Here is a 20,685-nt window from a genome sequence, read left to right as displayed (position 1 = left end):
GTTTGGAACAGAGAGACATGTGCTCAAATTCATATTTCAGCAAGCACTTCTGGGTGGTATCAGAAGGAATGCAATTGTAGGGGTCAGTAGAGGTTATACTATAAAACCATGAAAACACAAAGATCAAATTAATGACATGAAAACCAGGTCACACTAGTGTTTAATTTAAAAAGCAAGTTACAGAACAGTATGCACAGTACAGTCCCATTCATATGTGAGTTGCTTGCTAAAAAGATCATTGTAACAGTAACAGCCTCTAAGTTTTGAGAGCTCACTGTGCTTCAAGCATTTTGCTAAATAATAGACAAAATAGGCTGTTATCTCACTTTTGCCAACTGATATCAGTACAAATATGACCTGCATTTTCTATCTGCAGAATGAAGGTTTTGTCTGAACAACTTGCCCAAAGTGGGAGAGCCCAGAACTGGTTCCACAAAGTACTGGGTGCACCTGCTCAACTCTTCCACCTGTACCAACCTGAAATCATAGAAAAGGGATATTTTAACAGAATAAATCTATAGAAGTTATATATATATACATATATATATATATTTCTGCAGTGATACATCTGGACATTCATATTAAGGAGGATAAATAAAGACAATTAAAAAGTGTCAGGTAAATTCAAAACAGGTTTTGTTAATTTTGTTAAATTAACTCACATTGGCTCAAGATGTGCTGTCAAATGACTTGGGGGAAAAATGCAAGGTTTCACAAAATTTTGTAAATGCCAGAATTATGCATAAGGGATTGTAAACTTGAAAATTTTGACATTACTATTGCAATGTACATAGAGTTCTAGTTTCAATTTAGCTATGTGGACATATCTGTAATCTTCCTCCCTTATACCAAATGGTGGAAATGATCAAGAAGACAAGACTTTATTTTCAATAAGTGAATATAACTAAATTCAAAAGCAAGGTGGAAAAAAGCTCAGAGGTTCAGAAAACAGGAATCCCATAGAAACAGAAAGCAAATGGGATTCTGTAAGAGAGCATAACCACTTAGAATGGCCATGATGAGGACCTATCCCCCCAGAAGAAAGGAGAAACATATGGGAGCCCCAGGCTTAGAGTGATGAGATCTGGGAGTTATAGGAGGCCAATGGACAGACTGTAGACAGAGTGTTTTGATCCAACTGCAGATCTTGCCAGCTCTGGTAGCAGCTCACTCCCTTTGGCCCTTAGGCCTATGGGTGGAAGTGGCATCCCTAGTTCCTTCTGGTGCAAGCCCCAAAGTGTTTCATCATCCCTCACTGGTTTTCTTTAACTTCACCCCTAACAAAACTCACCTCAATCACACTTCTTCTGAGTGTACCCCTCTTCCCTGATGGAAACCTAACTGGTAGAGTAATTGATACCAGAAGTAGCCTCAGATAATAAACCCTTAAGATGAGGTTTTGGGACTAGGTTACAAAGATGTTTAATAACCACATAGATAACATTCTTGTTGGAGGGAAATGGGATGTCAACAGTGTTGATGGGTGGCATGAGTACTCAAACCGTCACCAGACAGGCATGGGGTGGAGTGCAGGTGAAAGGCAGGCATGAGATCAAGGGGCTGGGCACTGGTTCCCATGGCAACAAAGACTAAAGTAGTCAGGATGTGTACACAGCCCAAGAAAAGTGGAGAAAAGACAACTTAAAAGCTTTGAATGTCCAATTCAGGGAAAGGGAAGAAAAAGAAAGCCTTTGATGGAGGCTAGTATAGTAAGAGTGGACTCAGTCATGCCACCAGCAGACACAGATGGAGCTGAGAACAAATCCCTCCAACCTTCCCCTAAATCAGCTGTCCCCCATCCCACCATGGCCCACTAGCAGAGTGCAGTGCCTGGTCCAGGAGAAAATGGTCTATAGATTAAAGAGTGTCAGGATTTTACCAATTGGTATCAACAGGAGTCTGGGGATCATGTATGGGATTTGGTTCTAAGGGTGTTAAGCTAGGCCAAGGGGGACAAAAATATAAAATTAGAGCAGACAGAATTCATTGAAAGGACTTGAGCTCAGGAAAAAATATATAAAGAGATAGACACAGATAATAATGGGTAGAGTAACACTTAATAAATGACAAAATAGGGTTTAAGGCAAACAGATTTAATAGCATTAAGGAATGCTAGTACTTAAGTGAGGAAAAGGAAATCTACAAAGAAAACCTAACAATCCTGATCATATATAAATTTAACAATGTAATCTCAAAATACATAAAGTAAAAAGTAACATAATTACAAAGAGAAATTGACAAATTCAATGTTAAATAGGGGACTTTAAATACATACTTCACTGAAAACACTTAGCTCAATCAGACAAAAATAAATAAATTGAATAATGTTTTTAATAAGTTTAAGTCAAGAGGTATACAGAGTCTCTTACAGGCACAACAAACACATACAAATTTTTTCCACATTTGACTACATTTTAGGTTCCAACGATGTGTTAGAAAATTTCAAGTAATTGACATTTTATGAAGAGTATTTTTCATACACAAACACCGAAGTGGAAATTAACATCAAAAAGATTAAAAAAAAACAGACTACCAATTCAGGATATAACAGATATTGGCAAGGATGTGCAGAAAGGGGAACCCTCCTACACTGTTGGTGGGACTACAAACTGGTGCAGCCACTCTGGAAAACAGTATGGAGGTTCCTCAAAAAGTTAAAAATGTAACTACCCTACAACCCAGCAAATGCAGTACTAGGTATTTATCCACAGGATACAAAAGTCCTGATTTGAAGGGGTACATGCACTGTCAATAATCGACAAATTATGGAACGATCCCACATGTCCATCAACAGATGAATGGATAAAGAAGATGTATATACACAATGGAATATTACTCAGCCATCAAAAAGAATGAAATCTTGCCACCTGCAAACAACATGGATGGAGCTAGAGTGTATTATGCTAAGTGAAATAAATCAGTCAGAGAAAGACAAATACCATATGATTTCACTCCATATATGGAATTTAGGAAACAAAACAGATGAACATAAGGGAGAGGAAGGAAAAATAAAGTAAGATAAAAACAGAGAGGGAGGCAAACCATAAGAGACTCTTAGCTATAGAGAACAAACTGAGGGTTGCTAGAGGGGAGGTGGGTGGGGGCATGGGCTAAATGGGTGATGACATTAAGGGGGCCCCTCACTGCATTGAGCACTGGGTATTTTTTTTAATTTAAATTCAATTAGCCACATATAGTACATCATTAGTTTCAGATGTAGTGTTCAATGATTCGTCAGTTGCATATAACACCCAGTGTTCAGCACATCATGGAGCACTGGGTATTATAAGTAAATGATGAATCACTAAATTCTACTCCTGAAACCAATATTACACTATATGTTAACTAACTTGAATTTAAATAAAAACTTGGAATAAACAAACAAACAAACAAATAAAATAGCAGACCAGTGTAGGCCTCAGGCTATTTGAACAGTTCAACCCAAAAACATGGGTGTCAGACCAAATCATACAGTTTATAACAACAATATGAATGACAAAATTAAAAAAGAGTTAAGAAATCCCTAATGCCCTGTTTTCTCAGCTTGGCCACATGGTAGATATTGTTTGGTACCTGCAAAGCATGACATTGCTTTTGTTGAATTTGAAAATGATGGAAAGGCTAGATCTGCTAAGGATGCTTTACAGGAATTTAAAATCACACCATCCCACACCATGAAGATCACCTATGCCAAGATATAAGCTATGGGATAGTTGTCTTTAAAGGACTTGGTGTTATTTATAGTGTTTGTTTTGATAACATTTGGTCAGGCCATTTTAATAGTTGGAGGGGAAAGAAAGTGAAATTTTTGTGAATGATTAAAAAAATACGTAGTCTTTGTTTAGTCTTAGTGAACTATGGAATATGAAAGCCTCAATTTTGTACAATAAACTTTTATTTGTATTCTAAAAAAATATTTAAAAAACCATGTATTTGGAAATGAAAGTCATACATTAAAATAATCCATGGATTAAAAAAGAAATCAGAATACATATTTTTAAATTCTTAGAACTGAATGGAATTGGTATGCTACACATCAACATTTGGAGCTTTGTGGAGCCAGACTACACAGGGGAACTGAGTTTTCTCTGCTTTTCTCTATGTTCTGGGAGGACAGAAGTCCTGCAGTTTTCTACTGCTGCCTGTGCATGAGTGGGGGAAGGTATTGATCCCAAGTACTCCTGATAAATGCCCTGCACACCAGTGCTGTTTCAGAGGCAGCAAGACTATAAGCTCAAACAAAGTTACAGGAGATGTTTACAAAAATAGATGACCTGTATCCCATACAAGTCATTCCATATAATAGAAAAAGATAGAAATCTACCAAGCCCATTTTATGCAGCAAACTAGCTAAACAAGGGGAATGTAGGAAAAGAAAGAAAATCATAGTAAATGATATAATAAAATAATAATGAAAAATAATAAAATAATAATAATGAAATAATACTAAATGACTAATAAATATAGATGCAAAAATTCTAAGTATATATAGCAAATCCAAGCCAAAACAATAACAATTAAGTCGGGTTTATCTGAGCAATGTAGCTGCTCATTTCCAACATGGGGAAAAATCTGTGTAACTTACCACATTAACAGATCAAAAGAAAAATGCCATTTAATCATCTCAATAGATGAGAAAAGCATTCAATATACATATAAAATTAAAAATAATACTTTCAGAAAACTAGAAGTAGAGTGGAAATTCTTCTACATAAAAGGTACTGCATCAGTACAAAAAGTTTTTATTCAACTGTCTTACAATAATATTTTGTTTTTTCTCAAAACAAGAAATCTGTATGAGAATGATTCTAGGGTCAGTTATTTACTCACCTCACCTTTTCTCATCTTTTCTGCTGCACATTGAGATCCAAACTGCTCAGATGGCAGCCAGCTAGTGGCCTGGTGCTGTGAGGGCTTCAGGCATCAAATGCAGACTCAGCCACATCAGCATTCATATATATTTGTATATCTCTCTCTTTTTTAAGATTTTACTCATTTATTTGACAGAGAGAGAGCACAAGCAAGGGGAATGGCAGGTAGAGGGAGAGGGAGAGGGAGAAGCAGGCTCCCCTCTGAGCAGGGAGCCCGATGCGGGACTCGATCCCAGGACCCTGGGATCATGACCTGAGCTGAAGGCAGACGCTCAACCAACTGAGCTATCCAGGCGCCCCTATTTGTATATCTCTTTTTTAAAAGTGAGAAAGTTTTCAAGCAGACTTCCCTTGTGTCTCATGATTCATTATAGGAGCATAGGCCCACCTCCAAACCAATCACTGACAAACACAACAGGATTACCATAATTGGCTTACAGCATTAAAATTGAGTTCTACCAGCAATTAGGGTTATCCTTTACTAAGGTGTAGCTCCCACAGCAAAGCTTAAGTTTTGTACACCAGGAAGAATGAAAGAATGGATGTTCAGAAATGTTGTACAAAGGAATCCCAAACATACACCATTACTGCCACTGAATACATATACACAAGAAGCATTATTGGGGACAAACGTACAAGCAGTAAAGTAGTAGAACACATACAATTTCTCCCTCCCCTCAGCTCTTATCATCCCAGTGCTTAAGGTAAGTGGCCACTGTGCATCATGGCCCCAACCTATAATGTCCTACATATATATAGGTCAGGAGAGCAGGAAACATCTACATGTCTATACAATAATGGGGTTTCTCTGGTTGAAGAAGTGATCTTCTTTTTTTTTAAAGGTTTTATTTATTTATTTGACAGGGAGACAGTCAGTGAGAGAGGGAATACAAGCAGGGGGAGTGGGAGAGGGAGAAGCAGACTTCCCATGGAGCAGAGAGCCCGATGCAGGACTCGATCCCCGCAACCTGGGATCATGACCTGAGCCCAAGGCAGACGCTTAACGATTGAGCCACCCAGGCACCCCAGAAGTGATCTTCTTAGAAAGAAAAATCTCAGGCTGATATCAGCTCATATTAGCCTTCTGTTGAACTAACTCAGACCTGTTAAGCCAGCTTTCTGCTAAGACAATGACATGTTAGGAGAACAGGAAACTCCAGGGTCATTCAGGTTTATCACCTATAAATCCACTGTGCCACATCCCTGAGGGCTCATTAAATATAGTATTATCTCTATCTCTACCATTTCTCATTGATAGTGGTTTCCACGACTCTGTCTAGGAATGAGACATCAATAATATCCCAAGGACAGATGAAGGTAACATATCCAGCATCATGAGGTGTTCTCATGATGAATTACTGCCTAGAACAGTTGTGAAGGCTATTTGGGGCTCTTAGTTCCATTTCTGTAATAGGAAAAGAGAGTTTTTCACTCTACCTTTTTCCCATCCCACTCTTCAAGTTCTGATTTACATATGCCCAACTAATTAAAGTTTATCATCCCCAGAGCACCTGGGTGGCTCAGTTGGTTAAGCGTCTGCTTTCGGCTCGGGTCATGATCCCAGGGTCCTGGGATTGAGCCCCGCATTGGGCTCCCTGCTCGGTGGGAAGCCTGCTTCTTCCTCTCTGACTCCTTCTGCTTGTGTTCCCTCTCTCGCTGTCTCTCTCTCTCTGTCAAATAAAAAATAAAATCTTAAAAAAATAAAATTTATCATCCTCTCTTAAAAATAAGCCAGTCTTTTTTTTTTTTTTCCAGAGCAATGATGTCCACTGTTGCCATGCTGTTATTACAAGTGACCAAAGAAGCTAATGAGGTGGCCAGAGGACAACATGAGGCAATGTCCAAGTTCAAGTTTTTCCAGGTGGGTTTTGGTTCTGACCAATATGAACTGTCAGACCATCCACTGAATTCAAAGAAAGCACAGTGTGATCTATATCCATCTGTCTGCTGAGATTGAACAGACACAAAGGGAAAAAAAAAAGAGCTGGGTATTGTGCCATAAAAAAAGGGAGAGAAATGTTCTGTTCCTCCTCAAATTCTCCTAGTTCCCCAGCTCCTCATTTCTGGGTACCTAGTTGCTAAGCCAAGAATAGAGTGCTATGGCTGTGAGGGACACATACATGACTGACAAGAGCCATGTGAGCTGATTCCATGGAGGCTGTCTTTAGAGAGAATGGTAGCTCCCATACATGTTAAAAGAACTGTTTGGGGGGAACCCAGTCTTCTATAGTGGTTTCATTCCTAGATATGATGGTTTTACATGTTTGGTTGGCTGTCAGTCCAGATAGCTTGCTTGCTTGCTTGCTTGCTTTTTTATTAGTTTCAGAGGTAGAATTTAGTGATTCATCAATTGCATATAACACCCAGTGCTCATTACATCAAATGACCTCCTTAGTGCCCATTACCCAATTATCCCTTCCCCCTCCCACCTCCCCTCCAGCAACCCTCAGTTTGTTTCCTAGAGTTCAGTGTCTCTTATGGCTTGCTTCCCTCTCAATTTTTATCTTATTTTATTTTTCCTTCCCTTCCCCTATGTTCATCTGTTTTGTTTCTTAAATTCCAAATATGAGTGAAATCATATGGTATTTGTCTTTCTCTGACTTATTTTCCTTAGCATAATACCCTGTAGCTCCAACCACATGGTTGCAAATGGCAAGATTTCTTCATTTTTTGATGGCTGAGTAATATTCCATTTTGTATATATAGCACATCTTTATCCATTCATCTGTCGATGGACATCTGGGCTCTTTACATATTTTGGCTATTGTGGACATTGCTTTATAAACATTGGGATGTATGTGCCCCTTTGAATCACCAAATGCCTTTCTTTAGACAGAGTTGCTTCATGCACATGTGCATTGTTGTATGCACATGTAACATAAAGACAGTACCTAGTAAATTGTATCTGTTTCCATAGAAAGGTATTTCATAATCCAGTCCTAGATTACAGTTAAGACATTATTATTGGTCCATTGGTCTGTGTAAAGGTATTCAGCCTTTGTTTTGTAGCCAAGAACACCATCTGAAATTCAGTCTACTGTAAAAGCATTCAGTGCTGTGGGGCTATTGGCAATTCATCACCTATAGGTTAGATGGATGTAAATTCTATTGGCTATTTCCACCTTAGGGCAAACTATTTCACCTGTGAACCAGGCTGTCTTTTCAGGTGTTAAATCTTATAGACAAGACCCTGATCCAGTAATATAATAGGCAAGGGTAACTTGGGGTGAAGAGAAGGACCCCTGTATATGAAGGTGTTACTGGTCTTTGGGGCCAAGTGTAGCTCATAATAGGATGTATCAGTTTCATATCACAATGAAACTTTTTGGAATTTTTTTTTTCACCAGATGGAAATTTAGCTATGAGGAGGAGGAGACAAGATGGCAGAAGAGTAGGGGACCTTGTTTCATCTGGTCCCTTGAATTTAGCTAGATAACTATCAAACCATCTGAACACCCATGAACTCAGCCTGAGATGTAAAAATAAAATATCTGGAACTCTACAAGCAGAAAAACAACTGCTTTTTGCAAGGTAAGAGGTGCAGAGAAGTGAATCTGAGGGGAGATACCAGAAGATAAATGAAGGAGCGAGGGAGCCTCCATAAGCTGGCTACCAGAGAGTGATATAGCCCTGGAGGGCAAAATCAGAACTCTTAGAAATCTGCTCTAGTAAGAGACATCCCTGTCTGAAAGGGGCTCAGGAGATGAAACGGGCAGAATTCTAGGTGGGTCAGTGTGGTCTCGGGACCACAGGAGTCAGAACTAACAGGGGTGCCTGAGCTGGTAGAATGTCAAAGCAGTGGAGTGGGGAAACTGGTTACCATCAGCAAGTCCAGGAGGGGGCTCTCAGCTCGGTTTGCCAGAAAACTCGAGCCAGCCAGATCAGGTGACCGTTCTCTGCCTGAGCATCCAGCAGCATACTGGAACTCAGGGACCGTACCATTGCCTAGGAGTGGCAGAATGGGTATGCACACGATCCCGTAACTGCTCTCAGCCCCAGGGCCCTACAAAGGGCAGTAACTCAAAACTCTCACACTCCCAAGGGAGGATAGCTGTGGGCACGCACTGCAGGAGTCTGTGGAGTCTGGAACACGCAAAAGTGAAGACTGTTTGTCCCAGAGGATTTACTGAGGAGTGGGGGATTGCAATCTTTCGGCTCTGAGGCTGGAGATCGGGGCATGGCCATTTTTATTTTGATCCTCTAAAAAGGAACGGAAAGCCTTCAAGGAACAAAAGCCACAGAGAAGACCATCTTACACTGAACCCAGCCCCTCACAAGGGATGGTGCAACTCCACCCAGGCAAAGACACCTGAGAAGCAGCACAACAGGCCCCTCCCCCAGAAAACCAACTGGATGAACAGATGTACAAGTTTATGGATCCCACAAGACTGTAAAACTCCTGTGCTAGGGTAAAGTAGTATATAGAACTTGAGGATTTTCCTCATGATTCATTTATCTTTCAGTCTAAAATTTTCTACTTCTTTTTTTCTTTTTTCCCTTTTAAATTAGTTCCTTATTTTTTCAACTCTTTGTTTTTGACACTTTTTAACTTTTATTTTTTTACATCTACATTTGATGATATATGCTTCATTTATGGCCTTTTTTCACTCTATTCAATTTTATTTTTGTATATATATAAGTTTTGCTTTCTTTGCAATTTTGGGATTTAGTGTCTTCTAACAAACAGAACAAAATTCACTCAGGAACAAGTGGATCATCCTGTTTTGTCCACCTTGTAACATTATATTCTCTCTTCACCCCTCCCTCCCCGCTTTTTGTTTTGTTTTGTTTTCTCTTTTGGTTCCTGATCTCTTTGGATTTGTCTAGAGTGTATTTTTGCTTGAGTCATGATTGATATTTTTGATTCTGATTTTGATTCTCACTCACCCATTTTTCTCTGGGCAAAATGACTACAAGGAAGAATTCACAACAAAGGAAAGAACCAGAGGTAATGTTGTCTGCCACAGATCTAATCAATATGGTTACAAGTAACATGTCAGAGATGGAATTCAGGATAACAATTTTAAAGTTAATAGCTGGGCTTGAAAAAAGCATAAAAGACCCTAGAGAATCTCTTAGTGCAAAAATGAGATCTAATCAGGCCAAAATTAAAAATGCTATAACTGAGATGCAGTCTAAATTGGATGCTAGGGTGAATGAGACAGAAGAGAGAATAAGTGATCTAGAAGACAGGTTGATGGAAAGGAAGTTGAGGAAAAGAGAGAAAAACAGCTAATAACCCATGAAGAGAGGCTCCGAGAAATCAATGATGCCATGAAACATACCAATGTCAGAATTATTGGAGTGTCTGAGGATGAAGAGATAGAGAGAGGGCCAGAAGGAATATTTGAGCAAATCATAGCTGAGAACTTCCCTAATCTGGGGAAGGAAACAATCATTCATGTCCAAGAGGTAGAAGGACCCCTCCTAAAATCAATAAAAATAGGTCAACAACCCCAACATATAATACTGAAGCTTGCAAATTTCAGAGAAAAAGATAATCCTGACAGAAGCTCAAGAGAAGAGGCTAACATCAGACATATCCACAGAAACTTGTCAGGCCAGAAAGGACTGGCATGATATATTCAGGGTATTAAATGAGAAGAATATGCAGCCAAGAATACTTTATCCAGCAAGGCTGTCATTCAAAATGGAAGGAGAGATAAAGAGCTTCCAAGACAGACAGAAACTGAAAGAATAAGTGACCACCAAGCCAGCTCTGCAAGAAATATTAAGGCAGATCCTGAAAATGAAGAGAGAGCCCAAAAGTAACATAGACAAGAAAGAAACAGAAACAATCTACAGAAGCAGGGACTTAACAAGCAATACAATGGCACCAAATTCATATCTTTCAATAGTTACCCTGAATGTAAATGGGCTAAATGTTCCAATAAAAAGACACAAGGTATCAGATTGGATAAAAAACCAAGATCCATCCATATGCTGTCTACAAGAGACTAATTTTAGACCTAAAGACACCTTCACACAGAAAGTGAGGGCTAGAGAACAATTTACCATGCTAATGGACCTAAAAAGAAAGCTGGGGTAGCAATCCTAATATGAGACAAATTAGATTTTAAAACAAAGACTGTAATAAGAGATGAAGAGGAACACTGTATCATACTTAAAGGGTCTATCGAACAAGAAGATCTAACATTATAAATATATATGCCCCCAACATGGGAGCAGCCAATTATATAAACCAATTAATAACCAAACTAAAGAAGCACATTGATAAGAATACATTAATAGTAGGGAATTTTAACACCCCACTCACAGCAATGGACAGATCATCTAAGCAGAAGATCAACAAAGAAACAAAGGCTTTGAATGACACACTGGACCAGATGGACTTCATAGATATATACAGAACATTCCATCCTAAAACAGTAGAATACCCATTTTTCTTGAGTGCACATGGAACTTTCTCCAGAATAGATCACATACTGGGTCACAAATCAGGTATCAACAGATACCAAAAAATTGGGATTATTCCCTGAATATTTTCAGACCATGGTGCTTTGAAACTTGAACTCAATCACAAGAAGAAATTTGGAAGGAACTCAAACACTTGGAGGTTAAAAATCATCCTACTAAACGGGTCAACTAGGAAATTAAAGAAGAATTTTAAAAATTCATGGAAACTAATGAAAATGAAAACACATTGGTTCATAACCTTTGGGATACAGCAAAGGCGGTTCAAAGAGTTAAGTACATTGCAATACAAGCCTCTCTTAAAAAATTAGAAAAATCCCAAATGCACAATTTAACCTTACACCTAAAAGAGCTGGGGAAAGAACAGCAAATAAAGCCTAAACCAAGCAGGAAAAGAGAAATAATAAAGATTAGAGCAGAAATCAATGAAATAGAAACCAGAACAGTAGAACGAATCAACGAAACTAGAAGCTGGTTCTTTGAAAGAATTAATAAGATCAATAAATCTCTAGCCAGACTTATCAAAAAGAGAAAGGTCCAAAATTAATAAAATCATGAATGAAAGGGAAGAGATCATGACCAACACCAAGCAAATACAATTTTAAGAACATATTATGAGCAACTATATACCAAGAAATTAGGCAATCTGGAAGAAATGGATGTATTCCTGGAGAAGTATAAACTACCAAAACTGAAACAGGAAGAATAGAAAGTGTGAACAGATCAATAACCAGCAAGGAAATTGAAGCAGTAGTCAAAAACCTTTCAAAAAGCAAGAGCCCAGGGTCAGATGGCTTCCCAGGGGCATTCTACAAAACATTTAAAGAAGAATTAATACCTATTCTACTGACACTGTTTCAAAAAATAGAAAGGGAAGAAAAACTTCCAAACTCATTCTATGAGGCCAGCATTACCTTAATCCCCAAACCAGGCAAAGACCCCATCAAAAAGGAGAATTACAGACCAATATCCCTGATGAACATGGATACCAAAATACTCACCAAGATACTAGCCAATAGGATCCAACAGTACATTAAAAGGATTATTCACCACGACCAAGTGGGATTTATTCCTGGGCTGCAAGGGTGGTTTAACATTCACAAATCAATCAACGTGATAGATCACATTAATAAAAGAAAAGACAAGAACCATATGATCTCTCAATTGATGCAGAAAAAGCATTTGACAAAATGCAAGATCCTTCCTTGATTAAAACTCTTCAAAGTGTAGGGATAGAGGGTACATACCTCAATATCATAAAAGCCATCTAGGAAAAGCCCATAGTGAATATCATTCTCAATGGGGAAAAACTGAAAGCTTTTCCCCTAAAGTCAGGAACACAACAAGGATGCCCACTCTCACTACTGTTGTTCAACATAGTACTAGAAGTCCTAGCCTCTGCAATCAGAAAACAAAAAGAAATAAAATATATTCAAATCGGCAAAGAAGTCAAACTCTCACTCTTCGCAGATGACATGATACTTTAATGTGAAAAACCCAAAAGACTCCACCCCAAAACTGCTATAACTCATACAGGAATTCAGTAAAGTGGCAGGATACAAAATCAATGCACAGAAATCAGTTACATATCTATACACTACAATATGACTGAAGAAAGAGAAATTAAAGAATCGATCCCATTTACAATTGCACCAAAAACCATAAGATAGCTAGGAATAAGCCTAACCAAAGAGGTGAAAGATTTGTACTCAGAAAACTATAGAATACTCATGAAAGAGATTGAAGAAGACACAAAGAGATAGAAAAGAATTCCATGCTCATGGATTGGAAGAATAAATATTGTTAAAATGTGTATGCAACCCAGAGCAATCTACACATTCAATGCAATCCCTATCAAAATACCATAGACATTTTTCACAGAGCTAGAACCAGAAAAGACCCTGAATAGCCAGAGGAATGTTGAAAAAGAAAACCAAAGTGAGGGGCATCACAATGCCTGACTTCAAGCTATATTACAAAGATGTGATCATCAAGACAGCATGGTACTGGCACAAAACATAGACGTAGCTCAATGAAGGAGAATAGAGAACCCAGAAATGACCCTTCAACTCTATGGTCAGCTAATCTTTGACAAAGCAGGAAAAAATATCCTGTGGAAAAAAGACAGTCTCTTCAATAAATGGTGCTGTGAAAATTGGACAACTACATGCAGAAGAATGAAACTGTACCATTTTCTTATGCCATACACAAAGATAAACTCAAAATGGATGAAAGTCCGAAATGTGAGACAGGAATCCATCAAAATCCTAGAAGAGAACATAGGCAGCAACTTCTTTGACCTCTGCTGCAGCTCTTCTTGCTAGACACGTCTCCAAAGTCAAAGGAAACAAAAGAAAAAATGAACTCTTGTGACTTCATCATAATAAAAAACTTCTGCACAGCAAAGGAAATAGTCAACAAAACTAAACAGTAACCTATGGAATGGAAGAAGATATTTGCAAATGACATATCAGATAAAGGACTAATATCCAAGATCTATAAAGAACTTATCAAACTCAACACCCAGAAAACAAATAATCCAGTCAAGAAAAATGGGCAGAAGACATGAACAGACACTTCTCCAAAGAAGACGTACAGATGACCAACAGACACATGAAAAAATGTTCAATATTACTTGGCATCAGGGAAATACAAATCAAAACCACAATGAGACACCAGCTCACACTGGTCAGAATGGCTAAAATTAACAAGACAGGAAACAACCAATGTTGGCAAGGATGCAGGGAAAGGTGAACCATCTTACACTATTGGTGGGAATGCAAGCTGGTACAGTCACTCTGGAAAACAGTTTGGAGGTTCCTCAAGAAGTTAAAAACAGAGCTACTCTATGACCCAGCAATTGCACTACTGGGTATTTACCCCCAAAATACAGATGTAGTCAAATGAAGGGGCACCTGCACCCCAATGTTCATAGTAGCAATGTCCACATTAGCCAAACTGTGGAAGGAGCTGAGATGTCCTTCAACAAATGAGTGGATAAAGAAGATGTGGTTTATATATACAATGGAAAATTACTCAGCCATCAGAAAGGATGAATACTTAACCATTCACATTGACATGGATGGAACTGGAGGGTATTATACTAAGTGAAATAAGTCAATCAGAGAAAAATAATTATTATATGGTTTCATTCATATGTGGAATATAAGAAATAGTGTAGAGGATCATAGGGAAAGGGAGGGAAAATGGAATGGGTAGAAATCAGAGAGGGAGACAAACCCTGAAAGACTCTTGACTCTGGGAAACAAACCAAGGGTTGCTGAAGGGGAGGTGGGTGGGGGGATGGGGCAACTAGGTGATGGGCATTAAAGAGGGCATGTGATGTGATGAGCACTGCATGTTATACAAAACTGATAAATTATTGAACACTACATCTGAAACTAACGATGTACTATATGATGGCTAATTGAATGCAAATTTTCAAAAACAGAAATTTAGTGATGAGAGGATCATTTTCTTTTTCTTTTTTTTAAAGATTTTTATTTATTTGGAGCGCCTGGGTGGCTCAGTTATTAAGCATCTGCCTTAAGCTCAGGTCATGATCCCAGGGTCCTGGGATTGAGCCCCACATCAGGCTCCCTGCTCTTCAGGAAGCCTGCTTCTCCCTCTCCCATTCCCCCTGCTTGTGCTCCTGCTCTCGCTATCTCTCTCTCTGTCAAATAGATAAATAATATCTTTTTAAAAAAAGATTTTATTTATTTATTGAAGAGAAAGAAAGAGCACGAGCGGGGGTTGGGGCAGAGACAGAGAGAGAAGCTGACTCCCCGCTGAGTAGGGAGCCTGACCCGGGGCTCCATCCCCAGACACTGGGACCATGACCTGAGCCAAAGGCAGATGCTTAACGACTGAGCCACCCAGGCGCCCCATGAGAGGACCAATTTCAAGATGAAAATGCTAGGTCAGAGAGTCATGACTATTCTATGAGGCAACCTGTCTGCCATAGCTTCTCAGAAAAAGGAAGAAGTTCTCAAGCCTAAAAGCACAGAGACTGATAATGCCAGTGGAGCTTTATTTCAGAGGTTCCACTTGGTTCTGAAATGGCCACAAATACTTGTAATTCTGTGGAGTCAGAGAAGATAGGAGATCTGGGACAAGGATGAATTATTCTCTCCTAGATTACTTACAAGGCTCTTGGCTGTAGGGAGTCCCAGTGAAATTTGGCCAGTTGCATTTCAGTAGTTGCATTAGTGAAATTCCCTAATGTGAGATGTATTGTCTAGATTTTTTCAAAAAGGCTGATCAAGTGTTAGGCTTTTTCCTCTGTAGTTAGTGGCTAAAGGACCAGCTGTTTACCTTTAATTGGTTGAAGAATGTCCCTTCAGGCTACAGCCCAAAGATATTTCTTAAAATGGTCACTTAGGAAGTTAGGTCTTGGATTTTGTCCTCATTCAATACCCATCCTTTCTCAATCAGCTGTGCTTGGGTGCCATGTAATGTTTGTGGAATGCTATAATGAAGTATGCTTTCTTAAGGACCAGAAATTGAAAGACTATTTTTCTTCCCCCACTCCCTCAATGACTACTGCCATAAATGGGCAAGTCTGAAAGATACTTCATTCATTTATCTTACTGGCCTATAGGTGTACTCATCTACAGTGCACCTTCCTTTTCTTTTCTCTCTGATTATCTGTTCTGAGAAATGTCACCCCTCATGCCAGTCATGAGGTAAGGATGATGCAGCTTTAAGGGCCAGAGTGCACTGGAGGGGGTTGCAGGGCATGTGGGGAAACAAGTCTGCTTGAGCCTGCTCAGACCAGTTTCACATGATCCTGATTCTAGTTCTTTAATAATTGGGTAGCGTTCATTCCAGATTTATAAGCCCCTATGACAGGCTTGAATGCCTCTGTGATCAGAGTTCTTAAAGAAAAATGGATGCATTTCCATTTTAAGACTAAAATAACAATGCTCGAGGGGGAAAAGATGGCAGAGGAGTAGGGGACCCTATCCCAACCGGTCCCCGGAATTGAGCTGGATATCTACCAGACCACTCTGTACACCCACAAAATCAGCCTGAGATGTAAGAAGATAGATCTGAATCTCTACAAACAGAATATTGCAGGCGGTTGGTTTTGAGGTATGAAGCAGGGAGCCCTGATATCAGAGGATAAACAGCAGCAGGAGGGAGTCTGGCCATGGGGAAACTACACCGCCAGTAAGTGGTAGTCTCCAGCACTGGGGACCTGGCACAGACTCGCAGACCAGTAGTGGCAGGGAAAGGACTTTAGGGCAACTCCCCAGATGGAAACCAGAGCAGTGGGGCTGCACGTGCGAACTGGGGACAGCTGGTGGTTTTAGAAGCACAAAGTGCAGAGATGTGCCCCACCTGGAGGCGAGGACTGGGAGCCCTGCGGAGGGGCACACAACCCAGGACGCTGCAGTTTATAGCAGCACAGACAGAAATGGAGATAGTGTGGCCTGGAGAGCTCACTGAAGAACAGACTGTGTGTGATCTCTCTGCTCTGAAGCAGAGGATTGGAAATGGTCTCTTCTGCTCTGACTCTCAGAAGACACGCAGAAAGCCGCCAGAGAATAAAAGCCCCAAAAAACCGGTTTCCACTGAGCCCATACCCTGCCACAGGGGGCAGGGCAACTCTGCCCAAACAGAGTTGCCTGAGTAATAGTGCAGCAGGCCCCTCCCACAGAGGACAGGCTGGGAAAACAAGAGGCCAGCAACCCTAAGGTCCCAAGAAAACAGGTGCATCTTGTTTGGGTTGTGGTCAATAATTTGTACTCTATACATTCCCTCAACCACCCCTCAACAGAATGACTAGGAGGAAGAACCCTAAAATAGGAAAGACTCAGAGATTATGACTTATGTCACAGATTTAAAAATGGATTCAGATATAACCAAGATGTCAGAGATGGAATTCAGGCTAGCAATTGTGAAGACAATAGCTAGAATGGAGAAATCAATTAATGGCAACATAGAGTCTCTAAGGGCAGAAATGAAAGCTGAATTGGCAGAACTTAAAAATGCTATCAATGAGATCCAATCTAATCTAGATAATCTAACAGCTAGGGTAAGTGAGGCAGAAGAAAGAATTAGTGACCTGGAAGACCATTTAATAGAGTAAAGAGGGAAAAGAGGAGGCCAGGAAAAAACATCTCAGAATCCATGAAAATAGAATCAGAGAAATAAGTAACACCATGAAGCATTCCAATATCAGAATTATTGGAATCCCGGAGCAGGTGGAGAGAGAGAGAGGACTAGAAGATATATTTGAGCAAATTGTAGCTGAGAACTTCCCTATTCTGGGGAACGAAACAAACATTCATGTCCTAGAGGCAGAAAGGATCCCTCCCAAGATCAAGGAAAACAGGCCAACACCATAGCATGTAATAGTAAAACTCGCAAATCTTAGAACCAAGGAAACCATCTTAAGGGCAGTTAGGGGAAAGAGATTACTTATGTACAGAGGGAGGAACATCAGAATAACGTCAGACCTATCCACAGAGACCTGGCAAGCAGAAAGGCCTAGCAAGACATACTCAGGGTACTAAACGAGAAGAACATGCAGCCAAGAATATTTTATCCAGCAAGCCTGTCATTTAGAATGGATGGAGAGAGGCAGAGCCTCCAAGACCGGCAGAAAATGAAAGAATATGTGACCACTGAGCCGGCGCTGCAAGAGATATTAAGGGGGATTCCATAAAAGGAGAAAGCCCCCAAGAGTGATATACAGCAGAAATTTACAGGGACAATCTATAAAAACAAGGTCTTCACAGGCAACATAATGACAATAAATTCATTTCTTTCAATAACCACTCTCAACATGAACAGCCTAAATGCTCCCATTAAATGGCACAGGGTTGCAGATTGGATAAAAAGACAGGACGCATCCATATGCTGTCTAGAAGGGACTCATTTTGAACCTAAAGATACATCCAGACTGAAAGTAAAGGGATGAAGATCCGTCTTCCATGCCAATGGACCTCAAAAGAAAGCTGGGGTAGCAATTCTTATATCAGACAAATTAGATTTTAAACTAAACACTGCAGTTAGAGACACAGAAGGACACTATATCATTCTTTTTTTTTGTTTGTTTCATTTTAGGTTGTTTGTTCTTTTATTAAATTTTTTATTGTTATGTTAATCAGCATACATTACATCATTAGTTTTTGATGTAGTGTTCCATGATTCATTGTTTGTGAATAACACCCAGTGCTCCACGCAGAACGTGCCCTCTTTAATACCCATCACCAGGCCAAACCATCCCCCAACCCCCCTCCCTCTAGAAAACCCAGTTTGTTTTTCAGAGTCCATCGTCTCTCATGGTTCATCTCCCCCTCCGACTTACTCCCCTTCATTCTTCCCATCTTGCTATATTCTTCTTTTTTTTCTTCTTAACATATATTGGATTATTTGATTCAGAAGTACAGATCCGTGATTCAAAAGTTTTGCACAATTAACAGTGCTCATCATAGCACATACCCTCCCCAAAGTCTATCACACAGGCACCCCATCCCTCCCACCCCCCACCACTCCAGCAACACTCAGTTTGTTTCCTGAGGTTAAAAATTCCTCATATCAGCGAGGTAATATGATACATGTCTTTCTCTGATTGACTTATTTCACTCACTATAACACCCTCCAGTTCCATCCACGTCGTTGAAATGGCAAGATCTCATTCCTTTTTATGGCTGCATAATATTCCATTGTGTATATATACCACTTCTTTTTTTTTAATTTTTTTCTTGTTAATGTTAATCGCCATACATCATTAGTTTTGAATGTAGTGTTCCATGATTCATTGTTTGTGCATAACACCCAGTGCTCTACACAGAACATGCCCTCCTTAATACCCATCACCAGGCCAACCCATCCCCCCAACCCCCTCCCCTCTAGAAACCTCAGTTCGTTTTTCAGAGTCCATTGTCTCTCATGGTTCGTCTCCCCCTCCGACATACTCCCCTTCATTCTTCCCCTCCTGCTATCTTCTTCTTCAGTTTTCTTTCTTAACATATATTGCATTATTTGTTTCAGAAGTACTGATCTGTGATTCAACACTCTTGACCAATTTACAGCGCTCACCATAGCACATACGCTCCCCAATGTCTGTCACCCAGCCACCCCATCCCTCCCAACCCCCACCACTCCAACAACCCTCAGTTTGTTTCCTGAGGTTAAAAATTCCTCATAACAGCGAGGTCATATGATACATGTCTTTCTCTGATTGACTTACTTCACTCAGCATAACACCCTCCAGTTCCATCCCTGTCGCTGCAAATGGCAAGATCTCATTCCATTTGATGGCTGCATAATATTCCATTGTGTATATATACCACATCTTCTTTATCCATTCGTCTCTCGATGGACATCTTGGCTCTTTCCACAGTTTGGCTATTGTGGACATTGCTGCTATAAACATCACGGTGCACGTACCCCTTCGGACCCCTACATTTGTATCTTTGGGGTAAATACCCAGTAGTGCAATTGCTGGATCGAATGGTAGCTCTATTTTCAACTGTTTGAGGAACCTCCATACTGTTTTCCAGAGTGGTTGCACCAGCTTCCATTCCCACCAACAGAGTAGGAGGGTTCCCCTTTCTCCGCATCCCCGCCAACATCTGTCGTATCCTGACTTCTTAATTATAGCCATCCTGACTGGTGTGAGGTGGTATCTCATTGAGATTTTGATTTGGATTTCCCTGATGCCGAGCGATGTTGAGCACTTTTTCATGTGTCTGTTGGCCATTTGGATGTCTTCTTTGGCAAAATGTCTGTTCATGTCTTCTGCCCATTTCTTGATTGGATTATTTCTTCTTTGGGTGTTGAGTTTGATAAGTTCTTTATAGATTTTGGATACTAGCCTTTTATCTGATATGTCATTTGCATACCTTTTCTGCCATTCTGTCGGTTGTCTTTTGGTTTTGTGGACTGTTTCTTTTGCTGTGCAAAAGCTTTTTATCTTGATGAAATCCCAATAGTTCATTTTTGCCCTGGCTTCCCTTGCCTTTGGCGATGTTTCTAGGAAGAAGTTGCTGTGGCTGAGGTTGAAGAGGTTGCTACCTCTGTTCTGCTTTAGGATTTTGATGGACTCCTGTCTCACGTTTAGGTCTTTCAACCATTTGGAGTCTATTTTTGTGTGTGGTGTAAGGAAATGGTCCAGTTTCATTCTTCTGCATGTGGCTGTCCAATTTTCCCAACACCATTTGTGGAAGAGACTGTCTTTATTCCACTGGACATTCTTTCCTGCTTTGTCAAAGATGAGTTGACCATAGAGTTAAGGGTCCATTTCTGGACTCTCTATTCTGTTCCATTGATCTATGTGTCTGTTTTTGTGCCAGTACCATAATGCCTTGATGATGACAGCTTTGTCATAGAGCTGGAAGTCTGGAATTGTGATGCCGCCAGCTTT

The 20,685-nt window shown here is 39.9% G+C and overlaps 1 protein-coding gene across 3 annotated transcripts in view; it reads right to left on the bottom strand.

Annotated features, from left to right (window-relative positions):
* Positions 1 to 444: 444 nt before the first annotated feature.
* Positions 445 to 20,685, bottom strand: part of LOC113914751 (beta-galactosidase-1-like protein 2) — a 124,934-nt gene continuing 104,693 nt past the window's right edge. For all 3 annotated transcript variants that reach the window (XM_027580242.1, XM_027580241.1, XM_027580243.1), the window contains one exon: positions 445 to 477. In XM_027580242.1, coding sequence (XP_027436043.1) covers positions 455 to 477 — 23 coding nt within the window. In that variant the 3' untranslated portion in view covers positions 445 to 454. The remainder of the gene's footprint in view (positions 478 to 20,685) is intronic.

The sequence above is a fragment of the Zalophus californianus genome, chromosome 11 (genome assembly GCF_009762305.2).
Source record: "Zalophus californianus isolate mZalCal1 chromosome 11, mZalCal1.pri.v2, whole genome shotgun sequence".
Taxonomy (NCBI): Eukaryota; Metazoa; Chordata; class Mammalia; order Carnivora; family Otariidae; genus Zalophus; species Zalophus californianus.
The sequence above is the reverse complement of the archived record's forward strand: the minus strand, read 5'-3'. Positions and strand labels throughout refer to the sequence as shown.